This window comes from Chelonoidis abingdonii, chromosome 6 (genome assembly GCF_003597395.2).
Source record: "Chelonoidis abingdonii isolate Lonesome George chromosome 6, CheloAbing_2.0, whole genome shotgun sequence".
NCBI lineage: Eukaryota > Metazoa > Chordata > Testudines > Testudinidae > Chelonoidis > Chelonoidis abingdonii.
The window spans coordinates 113,451,161-113,477,229 of record NC_133774.1 but is presented as its reverse complement, the minus strand read 5'-3'; the positions used below and the strand labels follow the sequence as shown (position 1 = coordinate 113,477,229).

The 26,069-nt window shown below is 39.6% G+C and overlaps 1 protein-coding gene across 35 annotated transcripts in view; it reads right to left on the bottom strand.

Moving 5' to 3' along the window:
• PTPRD (protein tyrosine phosphatase receptor type D) overlaps positions 1-26,069 on the bottom strand; it is a 1,348,190-nt gene that overhangs the window by 282,921 nt on the left and 1,039,200 nt on the right. For all 35 annotated transcript variants that reach the window (XM_075067326.1, XM_075067339.1, XM_075067332.1 and 32 more), the window contains one exon: positions 19,487-19,628. In XM_075067326.1, the coding sequence (XP_074923427.1) occupies positions 19,487-19,628 (142 nt within the window). The remainder of the gene's footprint in view (positions 1-19,486; positions 19,629-26,069) is intronic.

Sequence of the window (26,069 nt, the reverse complement as noted above, 5' to 3'; positions counted from 1 at the left end):
ACGTCTACACTGCACGATTATTTCGAATTAGCTTAAACCGATATTACAAAACAGATCTAATAAAATCGGTTTAGCGCGTCCACAGTGGGATCCTGAAATCGATTGTTTGCGTCCATGGTCCAAAGCTACCATCGATTTCAGGAGCGGTGCACTGTGGGTAGCTGTTCCTCAGCTATCCCATAGTTCCCACTTCCGTGTTGAGAGCACAGTGCCTGATGGGGCAGAAAACACTGCCCCGGGTGGTGCTGGGTACAGCCTCACCCCTCCCTTTGTGAAGGCAGCAGACAACCCTTTGGCGCCTTTTTCGCGGAGTGCATTGAGCAAACGCCATAGCACAGCAATCTTTCCCTTTTTTTTTTCACGTGGTGGTGGGGGGAAATAAACTGAGGAGCTGTTCCCTGAACCACGCCAGACACTGTGTTTGAACCTACAGACATTGGGAGCTCAGCCAAGAGTGCAAATAATTTTCAGAGACTGCTGTGGACTGTGGGATAGCTGGAGTCCTCAGTACCCCCTCCCTCCCTTCATGAGCGTCCATTTGAGTCTCTGGCTTCCCGTTACGCTTGTCACGCAGCGCTGTGTATCCTGGAGTTTTTTATTCAAACGCTTTGGCATTTCGTGTTCTGTAACGGAGCTGGATACAACAGATTTGTCTCCCCATACAGCGATCAGACCTAGTATCTCCCGTACGGTCTATGCTGGAGCTCTTTTTCGATTTCAAACTGCATCGCCAGCCGTGCTGATCAGAGCTCCACGCTGGGCAAGCAGGAAATGTAATTCAAAAGTTCGCGGGGCTTTTCCTGTTTACCTGCCCGCTGCATCCGAGTTCAGATTGCTGTCCAGAGCGGTCAGTGGTGCACTCTGGGATGCCGCCCGGAGGCCAATAACGTCGATTTCCGTCCACATGAACCCTAATCCGAGTTATCACTATCGAATTTAGCGCTACTCCTCTCGTTTGGGAGGAGTTCCGAAATCGATTTAAGGAGCCGTTTAACTCGATATTAATGACGACGTCGTGTGAACGGATACAGCGTTAAATCGGTATATCGGCCATTAAACCGATTTAAAGTCGCAGTGTAGACCTGGCCTCTGACACTAATAGCACTTCGCTAGCATAGTATTCTGGCAGTGCTGCTTGTATAAACCGGGCGTTAGTCCCTTCTCAAAACTGACTTCTTCAAGGAAGCTTATAAATGATAATCTTAGATGCATTTAAAATGGGACAATAAACCTCATAATCTTCAAACTATATGTATTAGTCTTCCAACTGACTGCCTGATCATAATGTCCTTGCCCTCACTCCCGCCCCCAGCAGGTTATCCACCCTTCCTATTATTCTTAAACTCTACATTCCTTGGGGTAGAGTTTCCACGTTTATTTATATTGTAAATCATTACTACCTCTTTGGCACTATACTGCATAAGTAATAAATAATAAGAAGTCTTCACCATCTTGTGTACTGGTTCACTATTCTCTTCATTTAAATCTCACTTTAAAGCATACTTCCTTCCCTGAAGCCTAACATATATAATCCACCAAATACAATTTAAATTTAAAATAAAGGTAAACCTAATAATTAAATGCAAGAGGAAATGTGCAAAACAGAACAATGTATATAATCTGCTTTCTGCCAGAAAACTATGTTTCTTCAAAAGCAACATTATCACCTCCCATTGTCACTATTCTGGCTTCCCTTCTCCACTACCCACCATATCAGTCAACATATTTGTTGTGTTTTTGATCTTATTTAAATAGTAAGGTTTCACAGGGCACAGAGTGTTATTTTTGTGCCTGTAAAGTGCTATGCATGGCTATGCTCTATATGAAAGATAATACTGATAGTAAGAATATAGTATAAATAGTATATAATAGAGCACAAAAATTTAAACAGCTAAATCCATAATCTAGCCACGTGTGGATTTAGGAACTTAACTTTAGGCAGCCGCTTTGGAAAAAGCTAGCCCTGCTGACATTTCTGTCTGTTTGGATGCTAGTCCCATGGGATACTTAGTTTAATAGGTAAATAAATCATCCCAGAGCAAATAATATATGTTTAGCAGCAAAGACAAAGTGAATTATTTAACACTTAGTATCCATAATTGTTCAATCTCCACATCTAGAATGTAGCCAGTAGCTAGACTAGCTTGCATTCAACCAGAACTAAGGCAGAAATAAATACCTCTCCCTCCTGACCTTTTTCTGTCTGGGACCTGAATACCTTTCTGAGAAACTAGCTGGCTGACTGCTAGCATTTTTGCTGAGTGGAAGAGCATTCTCATCAATCTCCAGCATGGCTGCTGTCAATCAGATCAGTTTTCTGTTACCAACTCCTGTCAGTTGCTTGACATGTGGGCCTTCCTCCCTTGATTATGTTTGGGCTCAGGGGGGTGAACCTAAACACCTGCTGTCACCTATAAGTGTAACAAACAGTTGACACTGGTTCAGCACCATTTCAGCTTTACCTACCACTGACACCCATAGCTAGCAATAAATATTTTTCCAAGTGAATGCAAGGCCTTAACAGAAAGCTTGGGAGGAGCAGTATGAACAGAATTTTGGACCTTTCTGGTTCATTTTAACAAATGCAGAAAACAACTCCAGCAAGGATTCTAACATGAAAGGGAAATATGTTCTACCCGCAATTCACCTACTTAACCCCCATTCATTTTAAGATGAGTTGTGGCAGTGCAGCAAGAGGAAGACTGTTTCTCCAAGTCAGTTATTAAATGAATGAGCCATTAAACACTGCAGGCCACACTGTCAACAAAAAGCACAGGGCAGACAAGCAATTATACACCTAAATTCCCATTAGTGCTCGTAAGCGGGATTCTTGCAGGTATTACATCTGTCCCTTCCTTTAAAATCTTAGTCCTATATCAAATTATTCATGTCACCTTTAAAAAATATTACTAAAATGCTGCCCCAGAAATTTAATATCAGGGCAACAATTCCACCTTCAAACATATTCCATATTTACAAATGTAGCTAATATTAATTGACAAACTTTTATATAATTGTTCTAGTCTTGCAATGAGACAAAGTGGGTGAGTTAATATATTTTACTGGACCAACTTTTGTTGGTGTGAGAGACAACCTATCGAGCTCCACAGAGCTCTGTTTCAGGTCTGGAAAAGGTATTCTGAGATGGAACAGATTGTTAGCATAAGCAGTTAGCATATATTCTAAGGGACCATTCATGGTGAAGTGGTCCATTAACATGTCTGCAATCATAGGATTGCAAAAAAAAAAAGGGGGGGGGAAGGGGACGTTACTGGGTTACAGACTGTTGTAATAAGTCATCAACCCAATGTCTCTGTTCAGCCCATGATTTTTAGTGTCTAGCAGTGTTATGCATTTAAGCTATAGGTTAGTCTTTTGAAAGTGTTGTGCAGGATTCCTTTGAGAATGAACACTAAGAGGTCAAATATAAAGTGATCACCTTGTGAAAAGTGTTCACCCACAGGTAATAGGGTGTTTTTGCCTTTTATCATTTTCCTGTGTAAGTTCATTCAAAAGTATAGTGATTGTTTAGTTTCACCCAAATAGTTGCTGTGGGGCATTTAGTGAACGGGATGAGGTACACCACATGTTGTGATGGACATGTGTAGGACCCATGGATCTTGAAAGGTGTATTGCGGGGGGGTTGGGGGCGTTGATCCTTGTAGCAAGAAAGATATGCCTTCGGGTTTTGCATCTGTTCTTCTGACAGTGACTGGTGTGCTTTGAGTTGGTGTGCCCTGGTCTGTGGGGAGCTTGGTTCTGATGATGAGCTTGGAGAGGTTGGAGGGCTGCTTGAAGGCCAACAAACAGGATTTAGGAATTATTAAAAAAGGGACAGAGAATAAGACAGAGAATATATTATTGCCCTTATATAAATCCATGGTACGCCCACATCTTGAATACTGTATACAGATGTGGGCTCCTCATTTCAAAAAAAGATATACTGGCATTAGAAAAAGTTAAGAAAAGGGCAACTAAAATGATAAGGGGTTTGGAACGGGTCCCATATGAGGAGAGATTAAAGAGGCTACGACTTTTCAGCTTGGAAAAGAGGAGACTAAGGGGGGATATGATAGAGGTATATAAAATCATGAGTGGTGTGGAGAAAGTGAGTAAGAAAAAGTTATTTACTTGTTCCCATAATATAAGAACTAGGGTGCACCAAAAGAAATTAATGGGCAGCAGGTTTAAAACAAATAAAAGGATGTTCTTCACACAGTGCACAATCAACCTGTGGAACTCCTGGCCTGAGGAGGGTGTGAAGGCTAGGACCGTAACAGGGTTTAAGAGAGAACTGGATAAATTCATGGCTATTAACCAGGATAGATAAGGAATGGTGTTCCTAGCCTCTGTTTGTCAGAGGGTGGAGATGGATGGCAGGAGAGAGACCACTTGATCATTACCTGTTAGGTTCACTCCCTCTGGGGCACCTGACATTGGTCCTGTCGGTAGACAGGATACTGGGCTGGATACTCTGGTCTGACCCAGTACAGCCTTTCTTATGTTCTTAAGGCCAGAAGCCCAGGAAAGATTTTATTCAGGATCTGATTCCTATATAGCATGGATTGTAGTTGTTTGATGATACCTTGTATGAGGTCCAATGTGCAATGGTAGATGACAACTAGGGGTGTGTGGTCAGAGGGGGGGTTATTTCTGTACTGAAATAGGTTCTCTTGGGGTATTTGTATGGTCCATTCCATGGTGCAATCTACTTCTCTGACAGAGTGTCATTGCTTGGTGAAGGTGATTTTTGGATGTGCTAAGGTGTATAACCTGAGTTCCTCCTTGGAGCACATTCTGTGTTATCTGAGTGTCTGACTGTAGATATCAGATTGCTTAATGTGTTTAGGGTCGTTATTGGATTTATGGAGGTAGGTGAGGTGATCCGTGAGTTTCTTGTATATGGTTGTCAGTAGAGTTCAATTATTGAATCTGATTGTGTGTCCAGGAAGTTGGTGCTAGTGTGGGAGTATTCCAGAGAGAGTTTAATGGATGGGTGATGATTGCTGAAGTTATGGTGGAAATCTATGAGGACGTTTAAGCCATCTGTCCAGAGATGAAAATGTCATCAATGTATTTCAAGCATATCAGTGGTTTCATGGTGCACTGGGACCTTTCTAAGACCTGAAGAAGAGTTCTGTTTGGCTTGAAAGCTTGTCTCTCACACCAATAGGAGTTGGTCCAATAAAATATATTTCACTCACCTTGTCTCTCTAATATTCTCGAACCGACACAGCTACAACTACACTGCATACTATAGTCTTTCAGTTGCATTTTCTTACTAGCTTTGCTTATGTATTTATTTTCAGAAAGAATAAATATACAAACTATTCAACTTATGTTGGTGAGAAAAGGAAGAAAGGAAAGTGAAAATTTACACATCACATGAATATGTAATGCTGCTACTGAGGAATACAACATTCATATCAGCTAATTTAGTCAGTGAGAGGGTTCACCTAAAGTTTCTCACACCATGCTAAAACTTTGACTCTAAAGTAAAGGTTTGATCCTGCCATTTAACATGGAGACATATATTATTGAATACCTTGTTAAGTCATCTACCAATTTGATCTAATCTTCCTTCATCTTGTAAATTCAGTGGTTCATTTTACAAGACATACTTTGATGCATGAGCCTACATATGGTGAGGGTGAGATCAAGCTTTTATTTAACGTATTTGGTACATGCACACTGTAGTAAGTACTGTATATATCAGTCCATGTAGCATGCATACAAATTCTGCTTTATGTCCAACACATTTTCTGATACAAGTGCACCATTAATAATGAGGAAAAAACATGTATGTTTGAAAAGGCCACTTCAAAGTCAGAAACATTCAGAAGGAAGTAACTAGCTGGAAAATGCTAACAATGCATCTACTTCAGTTTTAATAATCACTTCTTTTCCAATAGACATTTCAAAAAAACAACTTTGAAATCTGTAGGTTGTCCACTTAAAGACATGATTTTAAACAGTCATTTCTTTTTATATGCAATTAAACTGCCAGCATAATAAAGTATTGTCCACTTGAGTAACACTATGAGGAGCTTTGAATTGCTGCTTCTCCAGGCTTGCAAATGTATTTTGACTAAAGTAAGAATTTAAAACCACCCCCCCAAAAATGAAATCAGCAAGCTTTCCACCAACTACTGTTAAAGGTAGATAATAAAAGGAATTTCTGTTTCACAGCTCTTTGCCCCATATTCTGGCCTTCCTCCTATAATGATCAGGTCTAGGTATGAATCAAAACTCATAATATACCTCAAGATTTTTGATAATGATTTAATAATGATCATACAGAAACTGTACAAAATGTATTTCACACCTTTTCAGTCAGCTCCAAGATTTCAGCAGCTGATATCTAAAATCAGGGAATACACATTGACTTACAACTGCCCATATTAAAAAATGCACGCTGTGTACAAAGATATATCATGTTGGCCCAATTCTATAATGAATGAATGATCATTTCACTGGGTTAGGAAGGCAGAGAGTAAACAAAATCAATGTAGTACTAAGTAGACACTGTCAAATACTCAAAATTAAAAACTAATTCCATTGTATCAGAAATGACAAGGTCCTCAACATTTTAAACATTTTCTTGATGCTATTCTAAAACATTTACTCTTCCAGCAAACTAGAGCAGTGCTGCCAATTCTCATAATCCTATTGTGAGTCTCTTGATATCGGGAATTTTCGTTAAAGCCCCATCTCTTGGAGTCCTCTGATTACATAAGATATTTAGCTTTCATTTAAACCAAAAAAAGTTACTAATCTTTTTGGATTTAGGAGAAAAGTTTAAAAACTTGACCCCCTAAAGACTCAACAACCAGGAAGCAAATAAAAAGACAACATATTTATTATTTTAAACATATCATGATTGTTATGGTAAGTGCATAATTTTGGGAGACCAAACTCATATTTCTGAATACTTGGGGTTGGCCAAATCGCTAGCAGCAAAATTTTGCACTTGATTTGGTGTAACTAAAACAGAATGTGTCACTGGGCATCTTTTCCAAATGTTTATTTCAATTAACATAAAAGAAGGAAATAAACAGTTAGAACTTTCCTGCAAAGGAAAATCAGATGAAGACTCCAGCCATCTGAGTCCAAAGAAATGTATATTAATATTTGAAAATGAAAGTTAATTTCTCCTTAGTAAGGTTCAGCTTCTAGCTTCCTGTTCTTTCCCATAAACTGTAAACAAATCTGCAATAAGTTTCCAATCAGATTCATACGCCTACAATATTTTCACTTTTAGGCAAAGAATTCAGTCTCAAAATATTTCTTCCCAATTTCTGCTTTTCCCCATCCTCATTCTTCTTATGACACAATAAAAGTCAATTTCCTGTAAATGAGGAATTTACAGTAATAATACACATCTCAAACACCCACTATTGTCTGGTTCACTCACTAAAGAACACGCCCTTGCACATACATCATATATACACACTCCCACCTTTTCAAGAATTACACAAGTTGAAGGATTTGCATAACAAAATTCTCTTTTGTGGAAAGTTATTCCATCAATTAGTTGCCAGCTACGGTTTAATATTGTTACTATCAATATACTAAGTCCAACAGTATGGAAACTGAGGGCAAGACTTTAACACATGAATGCCTAAAACTGGGCTCCGAAGCCATGACTTAGATGCTTAAATAAGTGACCTGCTTTTCAGAAGTGCTGAGCATCTAGCAGCTCCTGTAGCAGTGACTGGGGGGATGCTGGATGCTGAACACTTGAGAATTAGGCTATTTGTTCAAATATCTAATATTTACTTAGTAACTTAACTTTAGGCACTTAGTTTTAAAAGTATATCTTGGCCTGCATACTTAACATTAGGCACTAAAATCAATTTTGAGGAATTTAAGCAAGTGGCCAGATTTTCAGAGCACCTATAATAATTATAATAATAACTGGAGATATACCAATCTCCTAGAATTGGAAGGGACCTTGAAAGATCATTGAGTCCAGCCCCCTGCCTTCACTAGCAGGACTAAGTACTGATTTTTACCCCAGATCCCTAAGCAGCCACCTCAAGGATTGAACTCAACCCTGAGTTTAGCAGGCCAATGCTCAAACCACTGAGCTATCTCTCCCTCCTCCCACCTGAGCACAAATCTTGAGTCAATGGGAAATGTAGGTGCTCTGCATCTCTGAGAATCAGGCTACTTTCTGAGGTACCTAAATTCAGGTATCCAGGTTTGAAAATGTTGGACTGTTTTTTACTGGGGCTTTGCCACTTGGCAACCAATGAGCTCACTATGGGATTGATTTAAAGCTCAGGGAAGTCAGTTGGAGTTTTTCCACTGACTTCATTCAACATATATTGTATCAGACCCTTTGTCTGCAATATGAAACATGCCACAACACGAAATGATTGTTTCTTGGTTTACTAACAATTTATCTGTAGTTGCCTTCATCTTGTTGCAATACACTGAGTAAGGAGTAACAGTGTCTCTTTATGAAAGAACCCTGGCAACTTTTCAGCCTTCCAAGCCACATTCCTAGAAAGTCATTTTGTTGTATTTGTTGCAGGATTCCCAGATAGTCTTATCGGTACATCAAAACCAAATAAATCTGTTCATGAACACTAAGATAGAGTTTGTGTATACAGATTTGTTTATCTCTGGAGTAGAGAAGATAATGCCATTTAAGACAAAGAAGATACATTTTACTAAAATAAATCACAGGGCAAGTGCACTGAAAACAATGAGGAACCAATGGGGCTTGGAGCGCTGTGTATCTCATGGGAGAAAGTGTCTCTTATGCCTACCAGTCAGTACAAGGGGTGGTTCCACAATGGTTCTCCCTACTCCACAGGGAGTTTCACCCAGTCTTCCTATAACAGAGTGCTGTTTCCAAGAGAAGGTGAGTAAAATGGGCAACAAAACATGCTCAGAGGACCTCTTTTTGTCCCCAGAAAGCAGGGAGTCTCTCTATTGTCTTTACTGGATGTGGAAAGATTAATGACTCTTCAGCTTCATACATGGAATGTTAATCTAACTGTAAATTAAGGGATCTGAGAGGCCTAAACATTTGGCAGTCTCCCTTTAACTATCTATTTTTAAATTACTGTTTAATAAAATTCAGTTAAGTACAATTGGTAATGGTTCCTTAAAAGAGGCCCAGGACAAGAATAGCAGAAGTACTGAGAGTCAGGATTCAGGTGCATTGGCAGAGCTTACACAGCACCTGGTTCTAATCAGTGCTATTAGTTTGAATTTGTCGAAAAAGCTTATTGAAATGCTTCCACCTGAAAATCTATGATCATTATTCTGTGCTTTGTTGTTGTTGTAAGCAGTCACTAATACTGTACTTTACAAGAGGCTTTTGAAATAAATATCTAGCAAAATGCTACTATTACTAGGCAACATTTTATATCCTAGAAGGCCCTTTGTAGTAGTTTCATAGTAAATCATTTTAATGGCATAATTTAAGTCACAGCTAAATTTTGCACAAGATGATTTATCTGTTTGTAATCGAAGATGAGGGAACTTCATTTGCTATTGAACTAGTGAGTGGAAGAGACTTTATTAATGCATCTTTGCAACAAAGAGTAATGGAATGGTAGTAAGTCAACTGCACCACTTGATGTTAGTTTACAGCAGGCATGGCCATATCTGAAATAAGATCTATCATAATAACATCTAATGTCACACCACAGAGTATTCAGAAAAGGATTTTTTTGGCAGGCTGCTTTAATCCTACCTATTTGATTCTCTTAATTTAACAGTGCGAATACATCTTTTTTGCTTTGGTATATCTATTACTGTTCATCGTTCTGTGTCAGAAATGCCAAATTCCCATTTCTAAAAATCTAAATATTTTACTATTAATATCAGTTTGGCTTAATCAAATCTGCGGAGAGAGAAGTTATTTTAATACCAATGTAGTTAATTGGTATGTTTTAAAATTATCTTATATTTACTGATCTTCTTTCATTGTGCTCCACATGAAACCTAATAAAACTAGACAATTACAATAATAAAGCATATTTTATAAACGGTTATTAGTTAAATAAACTGCAATATTACTTGAGATAATTTTAGGGTGGTTTTTTTGCAAAATCTTTTTTTTTTTTTTTCCAGATAGTGTTTCCGTGTTCTTCACTGGATGCAATGCTCAGTTTTTTTCCCCTTCAAGATGCTTGCCTATAGCATTAAAAATGGATTTAATTTTGCTGTCACTTCAGTACTGTAGTGTCAAATATGTCCTACATTTCAACAAACCTTCCTATCATCCTAATGGTGCACTTGATGAGACATTAGTGTTCTCAGAAACCACTAGACTGAAAAGCTGTAGGCTGATCTACTATATGAGGACCTTCTTCTGGAAACTGACTCGGCTTTATTATCCTCTGCTATGCATCTTATACATATATTTACTGTGGTAATAATTGAACTGAAACTTATCAGACTTCTAACACTACTGGTTTCCTTTMATCTTAAATCAAGTATATACACTAATAAGAAGCCAGATCATGAGCTACTTGAAACCATATAGTAAGGAACCATATCCTCAAAATTGTAATGAAACATTTCTTAAGGAAAATAATCTCTAAAATAAAGTTTCCAAATACATATTTGCAACATGATAGATAGATGTCTATGTACATACAGTAATATAGCCCTTTTAATATCAGAAGACTGCTGACAGCATATAATCAGCAGGCTTCTGAGATATGGTTATTGGGGATGCTGACTTTGCAGTAAGCAGTGAACTAACTTCAGGAGGACAGGTTGGCCCACTGCACATGTGACATAAAAACAAAACAATCTCCCCATGCAGCATTACCCCACCACTATCAGCTTTAGTGAATGAGTTATGCTGGCAATTCCAAACTCATGCCTGTAACACATCTACCTGACACACTGTATATTTTGTTTAAGCAACAAATATTATACGTTATCTATCACTATTTTAGCTGAACAGAATAAATTAATCTATAGATTTTTCTAAAATGCATCCATTATAATATTTTCTCTCTCTCCTAAGTATCATGAGTTCACCTGGGAAGCTCCTGAAATAGATAACACTACAATGAATAAATTGTATAAATTTGTTTAAATAAACTGAAGTGGCTTTTCTTTACAAAATGTCACAATTTTATGGTCTGATATCTCATGACCTGCCAGAAACAGAAACTATTGTTCTATTCCATTGGAAAAGGGGGATTTTCCCACTCCCCTCCAATGGTATAAAGCAGCCACTTCTATTCCTGATGTTTTGCAAAATGTTGATCCTGAAATAAGTCTCTGAGTGCAGGACTGAATATTGTCCATTCTGTACTGCAGGGCAAATGAAGATGGAGAGGAAATTCCAGATTCTAAAGTGAGGTAGGACGGGTAGGGAGGAAACATTTTTGTGTCAGGTTGCTTTAAAAAATTGACAGCTGTTAGACTATTCAGAGGTTTGGAATGTTGGAAGTAATCCCAGAGTAGATGATTAATGGAAGCATAGAGATGAAGCAGTCAAAGATGGAAGCTAAATGCAATTTATCATATCATTCCACAATTTATAAACGGGAGTACCATCTCCACATTGATGGTACTCCACATTGATGGTACTTCAATTCCATTGATTTCCACAAGACTTTGATGAGATTTAAGCATGTGCTGACAGGTAAGCATTTGCTTCATTGCTCTTCTGAACAGAGGTGGACCTAAGCATGTGTTTAAATGCCAGGCTGAATCGAGGCCATAGGTAACTAAAGTAGGTGGGCATAAATAAAGGGGAAAGTAATAGGAAATGTATTATCCAGCTTAAATTTTAAATAGTGCATCAACATAGTGAAGCAGAATGCACAGTTTGTAATGGCATTGAGCTCTGATTCAGACAGTGGTTTTACAACAGTGGATTATGGGATTTTGTATAATCTTAAACTCTGATATTAGAAAGAAAAAAAAAGAAATGAGGAAAAGCACAATATGTTTTAACATTGATATATTCATCCTGCTCATGATACATTAATTTCTTTCTGTAAAGAGCAAGGATAGACACTTATTGGCTACAGTACTTACACTACTAACAAAAATTATTAGTTTCTCCCGTGGGACCACCAAGACTGTGATCAGCTTTTCAGGCTGAAATTAATGATTGAGCTCTTGTCTGAAAAGAATTAACAGATGTACATTCTTGGCCAAAGTGTTTTAGTTAAATTAAAAAAAAACAAAACCTTCATGCTAAAGAGGACTATTATTTCTTTGTACAGTATTATTACTCCTCTTTGTCTGAGGATGTTCAGTTCACCTGACTGCCAGACATCTATTTTATGAACAGTCATTGACTACAAAAAGTTTCTTATTATAAAATAGAAATGGATGAGGAGGAACAGTTTAACTGGCTGACACATCAAGCCAACATTCATCTTTATGACTGAGTGTCCCTGTAAACATTAAATAGCAATATTTTATTACTACTGATACCATTTCAAAATATGAAGTAGACATCATGAACAGATATACATGAGTGAAACTGAACTGGTAATTTTACAGTCATGGAAGAAAATATCTGAAATGTGGAAAATGAACAAGAAGATGAAATTCAGAGGAAAAAGGAAATAGAATGGAAAAGTAAGAAAACATTATAAAAAGACACAAACCATGACCAGTAGCTACCGTCACTGACTTGTTAGTTCACAACAACAAAGAAAGGTACAGCTTCATTTAGTAGACACATCCTAGCAGTGTAGCATGTTAAGATAATTTTCTGGGACAGCAAGGAGTTCAAAGAGGTTTTACAGGAATAGAACCACCACCATAGAAAATAAAGCTTAGGACTAAGATTTTGAAAAGCAGCTTGTGGTTTATTGAGCCTAAACCTTAGAGATGTCTTAAATTTGGCATCCAAAATTTGAAGCACCCAAACTCACTATTCACTTTTGAAATTCTTGAAAAAAGATTTTAGATATAAATACATTTGATGAATTTGAGATATTTCCTTCATTTTCAAATAGTGTATGTACTCCTACTCTGTTTTACTTTTAGAAATAGTTTTCTAATTACTATCAATATGTATTTTATTAACTGTAATAAGCCCTTTTAAAAATACAGTGGTGTACAGTTATTCCATGCAGAAGGAAAAACTAGTGTGATAACGGTTGAAAGAAAAATTTGTGAATAAGTTAATCATTTATTGGTGGGGAAAACAGTTTCTTTGACAAACATTACGTTTAGGGAATTGAGGGACTACTAAAAATATTACCTGAAAAAACTGTATGAGATAATTGATAAAAAAATAGTTCAGTTATTCATGAATATTATTCAACCCATTCTATTTATATTATGAATGACTGTAGGCGATAATGTAGATTTTAAAATTATTTTTACATATAAAATGATAAATTATTGTGAAATCAATAGGGTGGCACACATGTATCTGAAAGTAAAATTTGACTCTATGGGCATTATATAGCTTATGATAATATACCCTGATGTTTTTCTGATCATTTAAATTACATGAGCAGAATTTCTTAAACTATTAACACTCGTTATAGAACGAGTCCTTCTGAGAAAGTGTACTGTCATGCTAAAGTTCTGCATTAGACGCAACAAAATATTCCTTCATTCTAAAAGAACTGAGAATCCAGCCATAGGAAATGGACTGTGCATTTTTCAAATTTTTACTCATTTCCTGATCTGGCTAACAGTTCCATTTTCCTTCCCTCTTACACAGAGCGATAATTCATTAAGTGTTTCAAATTATACTGCATAGAAGGCAAATGTTTCTGTTTGCCCTGCACGTATTTTACATACACAGCTAAAATACATCAAAATAGTTTATAATTTTGTATCCGCTTATTCCTAGCACTTCTTTATAAGCCATTTCAAGTAATCTGCACTTCACTTGGTACCATAATTGCTAGTAAGTTGTCTGTATATTGGCCACCTTTCCTTTTGGTCCACTGTTTCATAAAATCCTTTTGTACAATTGTCAAGCAGCTGTGCTTTGTTCTTTAATGTTCCTAGCACAGATCCCCAGCAGAGACCACTTTATAACATAAAGTGCAAAGTACCATTTTCACAGCTGGGACCACAGTGTTCATCTTCAAAAAGAGGCATTAATAAAATGGAACTGTAATGAACATGCTAATTCTGGTCATAAGGTATTACACGTAGTCTGTTTCATTCTCACTAAAAATTGGTGAAGTTTTTACTATGGCTCTTGAAACTTCTCTTAACTGTGAATGCTTCTGAGATAGACAACTATCTTCTAGATATATGCATGTATCACATGCTTTGTCTTTCTGACCCCATCCACACAACTTTCTACCATGCCTATGACCAGCGAGAGGCCCAATGGACTAAAAACACTGTGTACACACAATAGATGGTTAAAGCCAGTGAATATTACCCAGGCACTTCCCCAGCTAGCTGGCTCTTTTGGCACATGGTACATTTCTTGTGACCAGCTAGGTACGTCATGATCATGCCAATGAATGGCACCCACAGCAATGCCAGCATAACTGGTAAATCTAGTTTTCTGTTCTCATTTATCTCTGCGCAGTTAGACATCCCACAGTGCACTGTCCCTCAGAATAATAGTGCCATTCTGTGTGTCTGACTTCCAGGGACTCTAATCCCCATGCGTAAGCTGCCCTAGAAGGCTTTTCTCAGTTACATCATCCAGAGGAGCAAAACAGTTTAAAATGGCCCCTGCCCATCTCAGAATCATGAGGTATTGAGAGAACATGGAAACAAAATGTCATTACTTGTGACCCATCTAATGATAGCAGGAAAATAATGGTGCTTTGAATGCATTCCCCCCCACCCCTATTTTTCACACTCTGGAAAATGCTCTGAACCTTTTTCCATTGTAATAAAAGCAACACTCTTTAATTACACTTGTCATATCAATGGCCAAGGAAACACTGTTATAATAAATTATTCACATTTTATTATATACCACAATGATTGTGACATCGCATCAATCACTTTATAAAAGGTAGGTTTTTAACAGAGATATGACAAAAGCACCTCAACACAAAGATTTTGCTCCTCTTCCTCCTCGCCACTTGACAGTGTGAGCAGAAATATTGGCACAGAGAATCCATTATTATGCATATTTGCTCAGATGATAATCACGGGGCTTGTAGCAAGATGGGAATCTACCAGGATCAAGCCTCAGTTTCCATGGGTCTATGCAGCACTTTGCCTTTAATTCACAGATAGTACAGCGAACAGAGCATGCAGCAATGAGTGTAGGGATATACATCCGCTCTTTCTCATTTTGCTTTAGGAGGTTTCAGTCTCATAAAGGTGCACTCAAACACCACTGTGACACAACAGAGGCGACAGATAATGCAGCATTTGTTGAGATGCTTATAGTCTTGGCATGGCTTCATCAGCAAAGGGTAGGCTGGGTTCATGAGAATCACTGCTGGCATATAAACGCCACCAACATCTGTACCGTGTTAGTGGACTAGCATTTCAGCCTTCAGTGGAGAAGGACACAACCCTTTGCCTTGGCCTACTTTTCACGTAGTGCTTCAGAGTGATCAGGACAGCTGTTATCTTTTCTGCCTTCCACCACTTCCATACTGTAAAGCACCAAACTCCAGAAACTAGAGGCTGCAGCATTGCTCATAGCACTTACTGACCAGATACCATGCTTATGAGCACAGTTGAAGAATCTAAACAGAAGAGGATAGGCACAGGCAGCTCCTGCTGAGGCATTGTGTGACAGTTGCCCAGAGCTTCCCATTGAAACACGATTAGGCAGACTACAGGGTGGAGGTGCATAAATGTGGTTGTGATGGAAGAAAAGTTACTGCATTGAGACAAACTGAACCAAGTTATTTGTAACCAGTGAAGCTGACCATACCTTTAACTGGTTAAAAAATTAGTGAGACTGGGGCTTTTCTTGCATGGGAACATCCCTCTGCCTCAGCAACCCTCATGGCAAAAAGGTGGCAAAGCTTATTAATTCTGGGTCAAATCCTGACCTCCCACTGCAAGAGCTTGGATGGTCTCAGATGTAGCACAAATGTTCTGCTGGTTCTCGGGGAGCACAAAACACACCATTTGAGGAGCCTGCACAAGAGATGTACACTACCTGCCCAATGCAGAGCTACATGGGGGCTCTCTGGTGGATTAAGCCTAAAGGGAGCCTGGATCCAATCTATCCAGATCTATCTGTCATACTGACATGGCCCCCATCGTAGTATTTGAGTGCCTCGTAGTTATTCATATACTTATCCTTACAGCATCCCTGTGACGTACAGAAGTACTACTCTGGTCATATTACAGGTGGGGAAGTGAGTCATATAGGAGAATAAGTGATTTGCCCAAGGCCACACAGGAAGCACAAAGCAATAATTGAACCTAGATTTCCTGAGTCTCAGACTAATGCCCAAAACATTGGACCCAATAAAAGAAATGATCAACCAGAACATAGGTGGCTTCTAAACCTGACAAAGCTACCTCACACTCTCTAGTTGGCAGACCTCAACTCTCTCTGGCATTATCACACCATTCCACACCTCATGGATCAATGTGTACACGGGCCTCCTTCCAGCTCATGGCTTAGATCCATGGATCTTGCTTTAATCCAGTCCTGAACCAGAGGATCTCAACTACTTCCCTTTATCCTTTCAACAAAAATTTTTCAGTATTATGGCTGGAGCCTATCATTTCTAATCATTTTAATTTTATCCTTGTTTTCTTACCAACTTTTATTTCTCTCCATCATGTGTACGCACACTCTCATTTATTATTGTAGGGCTGTTCATAAGAGATAGAATGCTGATATTAGTTGTTTTTAAGGAGTACTGAACCATTTGAGTTGGAAAGAAAGACAAAGAAAAACCTGCATGTACTTTACAACAAACAGCTTACAATGCAGATGGGAGTGGGGAACAGGTAGATCATATTTTTAGAGCCAGCCAGTTTTGACATTGGTGCCGATCTTACCCCCATTTAAGTATTCATTGTTGTCAATGAGAAGAGGCTAAGTCCCAGTGTCTCTTTATTACAGAGTAAGGAAGACACAGTTGATTCAGAACTGCATCTTTAAAAAAATGCACACACATTTCAATGAAAAGACCCAGGAGGCCGGTAAATATATTTCAGTAGGTAATGTGTTCTACCCTTCAATAAAATTCTGTAGGCAGAGAATACATTTTACATCTGAATTTTCCCGCTTTTTTTAAAGTTCTTAATTTTTAAATGATATTTATTGCTATTAGAGCGATAAGGTGGGGGAGGCAATATATTTTATTGGACCAACCTTATGTTGGATAAAGAGACAAGTTTTTGATTTTATACAGAGCTTGTCTTCAGGTCTCACTGCAAACAACATTTATTGCTATGTAATATGACTTTGTGGTTGCGGCTTTTTTTAATTTATGAATTTATTAAAAACTGAACAGAATATGATTTGTGTCATTTCAAACAATAGAAACAACTACTTGGTTCAGGGAGTTGAACAGGGGAGTTAAAAATATAAACCAAATGATCAACCTTTCCATTTTTATTGACTGTGGCTGGGAAAAAAATGAAAATTATGCCAGACACAGTCATGTTAACACTAGAGAGAACGTTTTAATTTTTAGCAGGGTTATTCATGTATTTATTTTCATTTTATCAGGTATTTCTAAGGAAGTTTTTTAAATATATATCAGATGCACACAGTGTTGTGACCCTTTTTCATCATTGATATAAACAACATAATTGCTTACACTGATTAAAAAACCACATACAAATAAGTTAGTATCTCTTGCTACACAGAAATCCAGTTCTCTGAAAGTAGCACAAAAGGAAAAAATAAAATAAAGAAAAGCAATCGCCATATCTCCCCAAATCTTTCTAAATGGTGAGGCAAAGAATAATAAAACACAGCGCTCCAAGGCGTGTCTTCTTAATGCTGTCTGATAGATGAAATTCTTGTCCCAGGAGACACAAACACCCTCACAAACTCCTTGCCGTACGTTTATGTGGCTGGTATGGTGCATTATGTACTAATGTTCCAATGACAGCGCCTCCCTCCAAAATACAGAGTGGACAATACACTGTAGGAAGGATTGGCAAGTGAGTGAGGAAGGGACACATTTCACATGTCAAAACAAAGTTCCTATCTGTCTCCAGAAGAATGAACAACAGATACAGAAGACCATTTGATTACTAGCATTTACTCCAACAGGAGTATCATTTGTAAGTGAGTCCATAGGTTTGGCACTAAATCTTATATTCCAACTCCAGAGTTGAAAAATTAGATTATCCTTTCAATGGCCTCAATAACTATGTTTGCTAAAGAAAGAAAGGAAAAAAAATGATGTAGAAGATGACATGCATGTCTGAGGCTGAAGAAAAGCACGTTTGCGCTCAGTACTTTGGAAAAAATGTTTAGCTGCAGCTCGTCCTTATGTAAATACTGTTTCTGTAGTTCTGCCAAGGTCACTGTCAGCTTGGATAACTTTCTGTATAAATGCCAATCATGCAAATAAAAGTTGCACAAGACAGCACTAACATACAAATCAGTTGCATTCACAAAACATTTTATTGTTTGTTTGTTCTAGCCAGAGTCTTCCCATTTTTCCTCCTTCTCTTGCTTTCTTTGACCTTGAGTTTTCTTCCCCACCCTGTTCAGTAAGACAGAGCCATTAGAGCAGGGGTGGGCAAACTACGGCCTGCGGGACTGTCCTGCCCAGTCCCTGAGCTCCTAGCCTGGGAGGCTCGCCCTGACCCCTCCCCTGCTGTCCTCCCTCCCCGGCAGCCTCAGCTCGCTCACTTTGCCGTGGGCGCAATGCTATGGGTGGCAGGGCAGCGCAGCTGCACAGCCCGACCTGACTCGGTGTTCTGTGCTCCGTGGTGGTGGCGGCAGCATGGCCTGGCTCCAGCCAGGTGTCGCAGCTGTAGCGCTCCCAGCCACTAGTGCTCCAGGCAGTGCGGTAAGGGAGCAGGGGGGTTGGATAGAGGGCAGGGGAGTTCGGGGTCACGATTGGGGGCAGGGGTGTGGATGGTGGTTGGGGGGGAAAGAGGGGGTTGAATGGGGGCAGGGGTCCTGGGGGGCACTCAGGGGACAGGGAGAAGGGGTGGTTGGATGGGGCAGGGGTCCTGGGGGGGCCATCAGGAATGAGAGGAAGGGTTGGATAGGGCGGCGGGGGTCCAGGGGCAGTCAAGGGACAGGGAGCAGGGGTGTGCGGATGGGGCAGGAGTCGCGGGGCAGGGCAGCCAGGAGGTGAGGGCCGGGTCATGACCCCCTCCCCTTACCAGCACTCCATACAATTTCCGAAACCCGATGCAGCCCTCGGGCCAAAAACTTTTCCCGCCCCTGCATTAGAGAGTCAAAAATCCAAAAGAAAACCAAATCCAAACTTCAGACAAGGAAGTTTCCATTTTTTAGCATTCGCAATATGACAGTTCCCTACAAAAAGGAACCTTAAACACTCTTTATTTCATTAGCTGTAGAAAAAAAACCCACTGCAATGGCGTAATAGTTTTGACACTATCAAAGAAAAAAAGTTATTGTCTGACAAGGACTTACCACGTAAAACAGTGAGTCTCGTGGACACACTTATTTCTCCAACACTATTGGAAGCAACACATTCATAAATAGCTTCATCTCGTGGAGTCCGCAGAGGCTGTATTCTGAGAACTGATCCAGATCCATCATCAAATTCTATTACCTATTGAAGGAAACAACAGCTGTCACAGGTGTTGTTACAAATGCCTACCTCTCAGCTAATTCTTGTATGCATGATGAACTATCAATATTCATAACATCAAAGCCAGTTTCATTTTTCAGATATACATACAGAGGCAAATTCAACAGTGACTTAGACTATAGTGTACATTGGTCATACAAACTGGTATAAGTACGCTTAAGTGGCAATGCAGTGTAACATACATTGATATTCAGTGGATCTACATAAATGTAATTTACATGGAAGGGGTTACTAAAAAAAACAACAGGAAGGAATAAGAAAGCATATCCTTACTTTAGGCGCCTCACACTTTCTTATACCCCACTAACACTCTCCTGCTCGTTGCTTTTCCTATTGCACTCCACTCCGCATCTCCCCCCTTTGGCATGTAAGCTGAATTTATTTTGCGCATACATCAAATACAAATAGCTAAGAATTACACTACTTTGCCACTTAAAGCCAATGTAAAATTCACTCTTTTGTTTACACCATGTTTGAATGTGGCCTAGAGACTTCCAAGGGGAATGCCCCTGTTTTCTCCCACTGTGAATTTGGTCCATTATGTATAATTAATATTAGCTGATGATATAATTTAAATAGAGTGTGTCCATCTTAGAGACAAAATGAAACAACTGCGTTGTTCTTGGTGGTGATGTGTGGTTGTTGTTTTTGAATCATTTACATACAAAACTTTCATTCCCTCACCTGAAAATATATCTGGAGCTAACAGGACTGATGCGCCTCTTCCCTCCTCTTACTCAGAGAGATGAATCAATCATCTTGTCAGGATGCTGCTACTCTCTACAGCTGCCCACTCACCACAGGCACAACATGCACCTTCCCTAGCAGCTAACTCAAAAAATAACTCACTTTCATTAACTATGTACAACAGTTCAGGACTATCGTCAGCTCTGATCCTGGCTATTAGGCTGGGATGCCGTATTTATGAATCTCTTCAAAATAATCTGGTGTTTGGTCAGAAAAATAAAATTTACATGTCTGCTTAAGCTTCCTACTATGCTCGAGCTAAGAGGCTAACACCCTTACAGGTAGACTTGAATGGCTCACAGGAACTACAATGCATTGTATTTGTCCAAGACTAAGTCACTAACAACTCTTCTTCTGACTGATGCATTCATTCAGTCAGGCAGTGAAAGTAAATCAGTGCCAGGTCACTGCCTTGCAAATGTATAGTACCACAGCAGATTCTTGTTTGGCCCAGGAGGTTATGTCATGTCCCTTGTTGAATGTCACATGACTCTAAAGAGGCAACAGACTCCTTCAGCCTTAAAAGATCTTTTGACAGAGCAGAACAAGAGTTCTTTCTTGGTAGCATGGAAGAAAAAAGAGATTCCAACTTCCTGAGCTGTTGGGATCTCTGGAATTAAAATTAACAGGTCAAACTTCTGTGGGGGAGTCTCACTCACCCTTTCATTGGTTGCTATGTAACATTTGAGCCATGCACATTCCATACATGTTTGGGCATTACTGCTATCATGTGCACATGACAGAATTTACAAGCTCTAACCAATTTGTTCTTGGTTTCTGTACACAAATGGGTTTTTGTATATGCAAAGTTGTACCTGCACAAATGCAATCATGTTTTGAAAATCTGACTCTTAAGAGTTCAAGCTACATGTAGGGAATACCAGGATTTGCCTCTGCCTCATTTGGGAATTAAAATAAAAAGATAAGAGATTAACAGCAAGGCCCTCTATGAAAATTGAAGGGTCACCTTCTCTTGGTAAATGATGATAAAAGGTTTTGGTTTGCAGGCATGAAACAAGTGCAGCTTCTCCCATGGTAGGCCTTCTGCAGAGCACTAGGCAGGATGTGGTTGAACCAGGCCCGGTCCCACAGATTGTAGCATTGACCACCAGCTTGTATGGATGTTACCTCATCGTGCACGTCCTAAGGCTGTTTTATTGCCTTTTCTGAGACTGGGAGGAGTCAGAGGGACAACAAAATAATATGTGCTCTCTTGGGAAGAGATCAATGCCACAGCCCACATACTGACTTCCTTTTCTCTGTTCTTTAAAGAAAGCCACCCTCTTGAACAAACCTAGAGGGCACACACATCTCCCTCTGATGTGAACCAAAACAAGACAGCTGGTATATATGATGTATAGGCTGCTATGGAGGAAGAGGAGGCACCACAATCTGAGAAACAGGTTGGTACAACTATTTGACTCAGAAGGGGAAAGGAGAATGTCAGGACCTGAGACATGAGCAGTCTGATCTAGTGGTCGGAGTAGGGGTAGTCAGGCCTCAAGGCAGGGCCGGCGCTTCCATTTAGGTGACCTAGGGCGGTCGCTCCGGGACCCGCCGCTGAAGTGCCCCAAAGACCAGGAGCGTGGAAGGACTCCCCCGCTGCAAAATTGCCGCCAATGACCAGGTACACGGACGGATCCCCGCCTACGGCGCCAAAAACCCTGGCGCTGCTCCTGCCTCAAGGCCAGAGTTAAAATCAGTATCCAGGATCCAAGACAGAGGTGAAAGCAGGAATCAGAGCCCAGGAACCAAACCAGTGGGTCACAGCAGGAATCAGAAACCAGGGATCAAACAGGAGTCAGGTCCAGTGCTGCAGTCAGTCAGGAGGCCCCTCAGTTGCTCAGACAACTTTCTATGCCTCCCTGTGGCCGGCCATTGTCCCCAGTTAGGATCTTCGAGGGCAGTGCCTCTGCAAGGGGTCAGAGTTCTGTGAGCCCCTCATATGCAGTAGTTCTGGGTCAGCTTCCCAGGAGAAGCCAGGGTGTGAAAGCTGCCTGAGAACCTGTGGGCCTTTACAGAGAAGCCAAATCATTGCAGAATGGGGAAGCTTCAGCACATGAATGCTACTAATATTCCCTTTAGTTGCACATTACACTGTGGATTACATATACACCACCAGCGGTTTTGCTTATGGGTAGGCTTGGAAGTAAAAGATTTTTATCAGTAACTGGTGGTAAAAATTAATTTAACCATACACACCCAACCAACAAAAAAATATTTTCATCGATAACAATAGAAATTTACCGATAAGCAACGCAAGAAAAATGCAGCCTGATAACTTATCAGTATTTGATTTAAGGATATTTACTTCATAGTATTTTAACAAGTGATGTTAACGATTGTATTTTAACAGTTACAAAGCTTTAACTTTTTGAATCTCAGTGTCTACTGTCATTAAAAAATATTGTCTAGACCCTCCCCCAATTTCCTATAATGGTGAAAATTTAAATTTAAATTGCTAAAATAATTTAAAGATGCTTAAAACCAATAATTTTGTACAATTGTGAAAATCAGGAAAATATGTTTAAAAATAAAAAAAATTATCCATAAAAATTACAAAAAAAATTAAAATCAATTTCTGCCAAGTCTATTTATTGGCTAAAATTGTTACCTCCTGAACAGCATGGACAAAAGAACTGTGAAGTGAAACCCAGTAGTTCTGGCACTCTGATTACAAACAAGATATCTTCCAAACTGTAAAAGGGACCTCTAATGGCTAACATTTATTTATTATATGTCATTTCAAATTGTTTTTTGTTGCATGCTTGTTTTATAATTCCTAGTTTATCTGCAGATGGTTTACATTTTGTTGGTTTTTAGCAAAGAAAATACTATCTGTACATATTGTTTTCCCACCAGGCGATAAGAGAAATACCTCCTCACTTGCATAGCAGTAAACTCAGAATTTCCCAGTAGCCAGAGAGGCTTGCAACTGAACTCTTAGGAAACTGAGAGAGCCTAAGAACGCTGGGTAATCCTAGATGCTGACTGGCCAAGGCTGGGCAACCCTTGTGGAGTTCAGGGGTATACAATTTTTAATTTTGGGGGTACACAACATGAATAAGTTTGTGAACTCTTCTTTCCTATCCTGAACTCAAATCTTTCTGCCTGTAGCAGAGTGGATCTCTGCTCCGGCCCTGAAGGGGTTAAAAACAGCCCAGGAAAGGGGCTGGGGCTGGAGCAAGCAGCCTTTTGAGCTGGGCTGATTAGGGAAGTGGCTGCAGCTGGGGCCATGCCCCAAACTGAGCCACAGGCCCTGATAAAAGGGCAGGGAAACCAAGGGCAGGACTCTCTCTCTGCGTTCAGAGGGAGAAGGGCCTGGCTGTTGAGACAAAGTACCTAGTGTGGAGCAGGGCTGGGGAAAGGCAGAGGAGCTGGGGAGCTCCTGCTTGGAGACCCCCAGGCTGTGGCCTAGCAGTAGCCTAGGGGGTACTGGGGTTGCAGGGTGCAACCCAGGGGTAGGCCAAGGCAGCAGGCCCAAACCCCTTTGCTGATGATGAGAGGCTAACACTGCAGTCTGCCCCAGGGCATGGGGCTAGCTAATGACTGGGCAGTTGCCAAGATCCTGAGGCAAAGTGGGGATGGGATGGGGGAGGGTTCCCTGGGGAGGGGAAACCCCTAAGAGACAAGGGGTTACTGCCAGGGGGGCAGCACCCCATGTAAAAGGGGCACCGGGGTCGAGGAGGGGACACGGGGCCAGAAGGCAGACCACCGGCCTGCAGAGGGTGCTCCGAGCTGTGTATCTGAGCTAATTCCCGGAAGCAACCAGCAGGAGGCGCCGCAGGGGTGAGTTTGCCCGGTTACACTGCCCATTCCCAAATGTTTAGCTAAAGTGATGCCTGTACTCCTGCATGTTCTAGGAGTAGAACCTACATCTCTCCACAATGTGGAGCAGTGAAATACACAACATTTTTCATTTGTTTCCTCTTCTCCTCCTCCTTTTCTTTTGCAGCATCTCCTACCCAGGATTCTTACTCAATAATTTTCAAGCTGAACTTTCTAATCCATGTTGTTTGAATGGATTTGAAGCAGGAAAAATACCATGCAATATTCATTCATAATATATATTTAGTGTCTGAAAGGTCCACCCTAAGCCTTAAATTTCTGAAATGATAAACTGCTCTTATTAATGATTGGGCAATACCATGTACTTGGAATTGTTCAAACAGGGAGCAAAATCACTTTTATAATGAGAGAGACCGGTGAAGCCTCCTTACTACTAAGTAATGAAATTCAGAAAGATACATAAACATTTATTTTAGTGAATAAGGGAAAACACAAGAATAGTTATTTGAGAACCCTGTAGTTACTGCTGAGGTGCAAAGTCCAAAATGTTCCCTGCTTCTCCATGTGCCTTTTCTGAATTTAATTTCTGCTGTTGCTCTAATTTCCATTTGAAAATTCTAAAGCATGAGTTAATGACTTTTTTTGGAGAGGGAAGAAAACTCCTAAAAGTGTTGATGTGCTTTCTGCTTTAACTAACTAGCTTTTCAGCGCTTTATAATGAAAATTATCTGTTAAGTATTTCATAATTCTTTGAAACATGTCCTATCCTGTTTGAATATGCACTCTTGTTCCACATTCCACTTAAGGACTTTTAAAAATACATTTTACATCATATATTTATAGTTCAGTTCAAATATTTTATGGAAGTAAAACATGTTTATCTTTTAGCCTTTTCTCCCATAAAACAAATACAGAAATAAACATAAACAAATAAAACACAATACTGCAAAATAAAAGTAAATCAGCACAATACCCAGAAATATACATGATCTGTCTGACTGACTGTTGCTCATCTTCAGTATAGATTTTGCGACCATTATGGGACAGATTGAGTATGCTTTATTATAAAGCGCCAATTCTCCTCTTACTCCAATTACGTAAAAAAGAATTGTGCATATGCATTGAAAGCCGTAAACGATTACTTGCATTGAGTGGAGAGTACACATTTTAAAATCCTTTGACAACTATTTTTCTTATGAATTAAATACATTTGCAAAGAACCATACTAGCTAGTGAAAGGTTGATAGATCTTGTATGGTACCAAAACATGAGCTGATTGCTTTTAAATAGTCTTAAAATAAAACAATTAGCCCACAAAAGAAATAAAATGTAGCTTTTGCTCTATTGGCAGGACTAATTTACAAAGCTGTATGTGAGTTATCAACTCAAATACCATTAAAAGCTAACATCCTCGGTGAGTACTGTGAAAAACTATCCCAATGCATTTTTGTTTGTCTCTTCACAGTCAGAGGCACAGACTTAAATTTTCCTATAAACATTCTGGCATGCATGTCTAGACTATTCATTCCTATAGCGTGTGTCAGAACTGTGTGATAGATAATTTATAATAGTAGTTTGCCTTGTGATTATTTTCTAAATGCAAAATCCTATTTTTAATACTGAGAAGCTAGTAGAGATGCAGCTGAAGTTATATATAATCAGCTCCAGGTTTTTGGTGTCATCTTCTCTGAACAGGCATCTGGAACAATCAATAGGCCAATCCAACCTTAGTCCTAACTTTTTCCACCACTTAAAATGGCAGTAGTGTCCCCAGAATTACCCCCCAGAAACACCTCCATCCTCCACTAGTAGAGAGTCTTTATCATTTTGTTCAATTTCTGACCATGAAAGGTAGGAAACCCACCT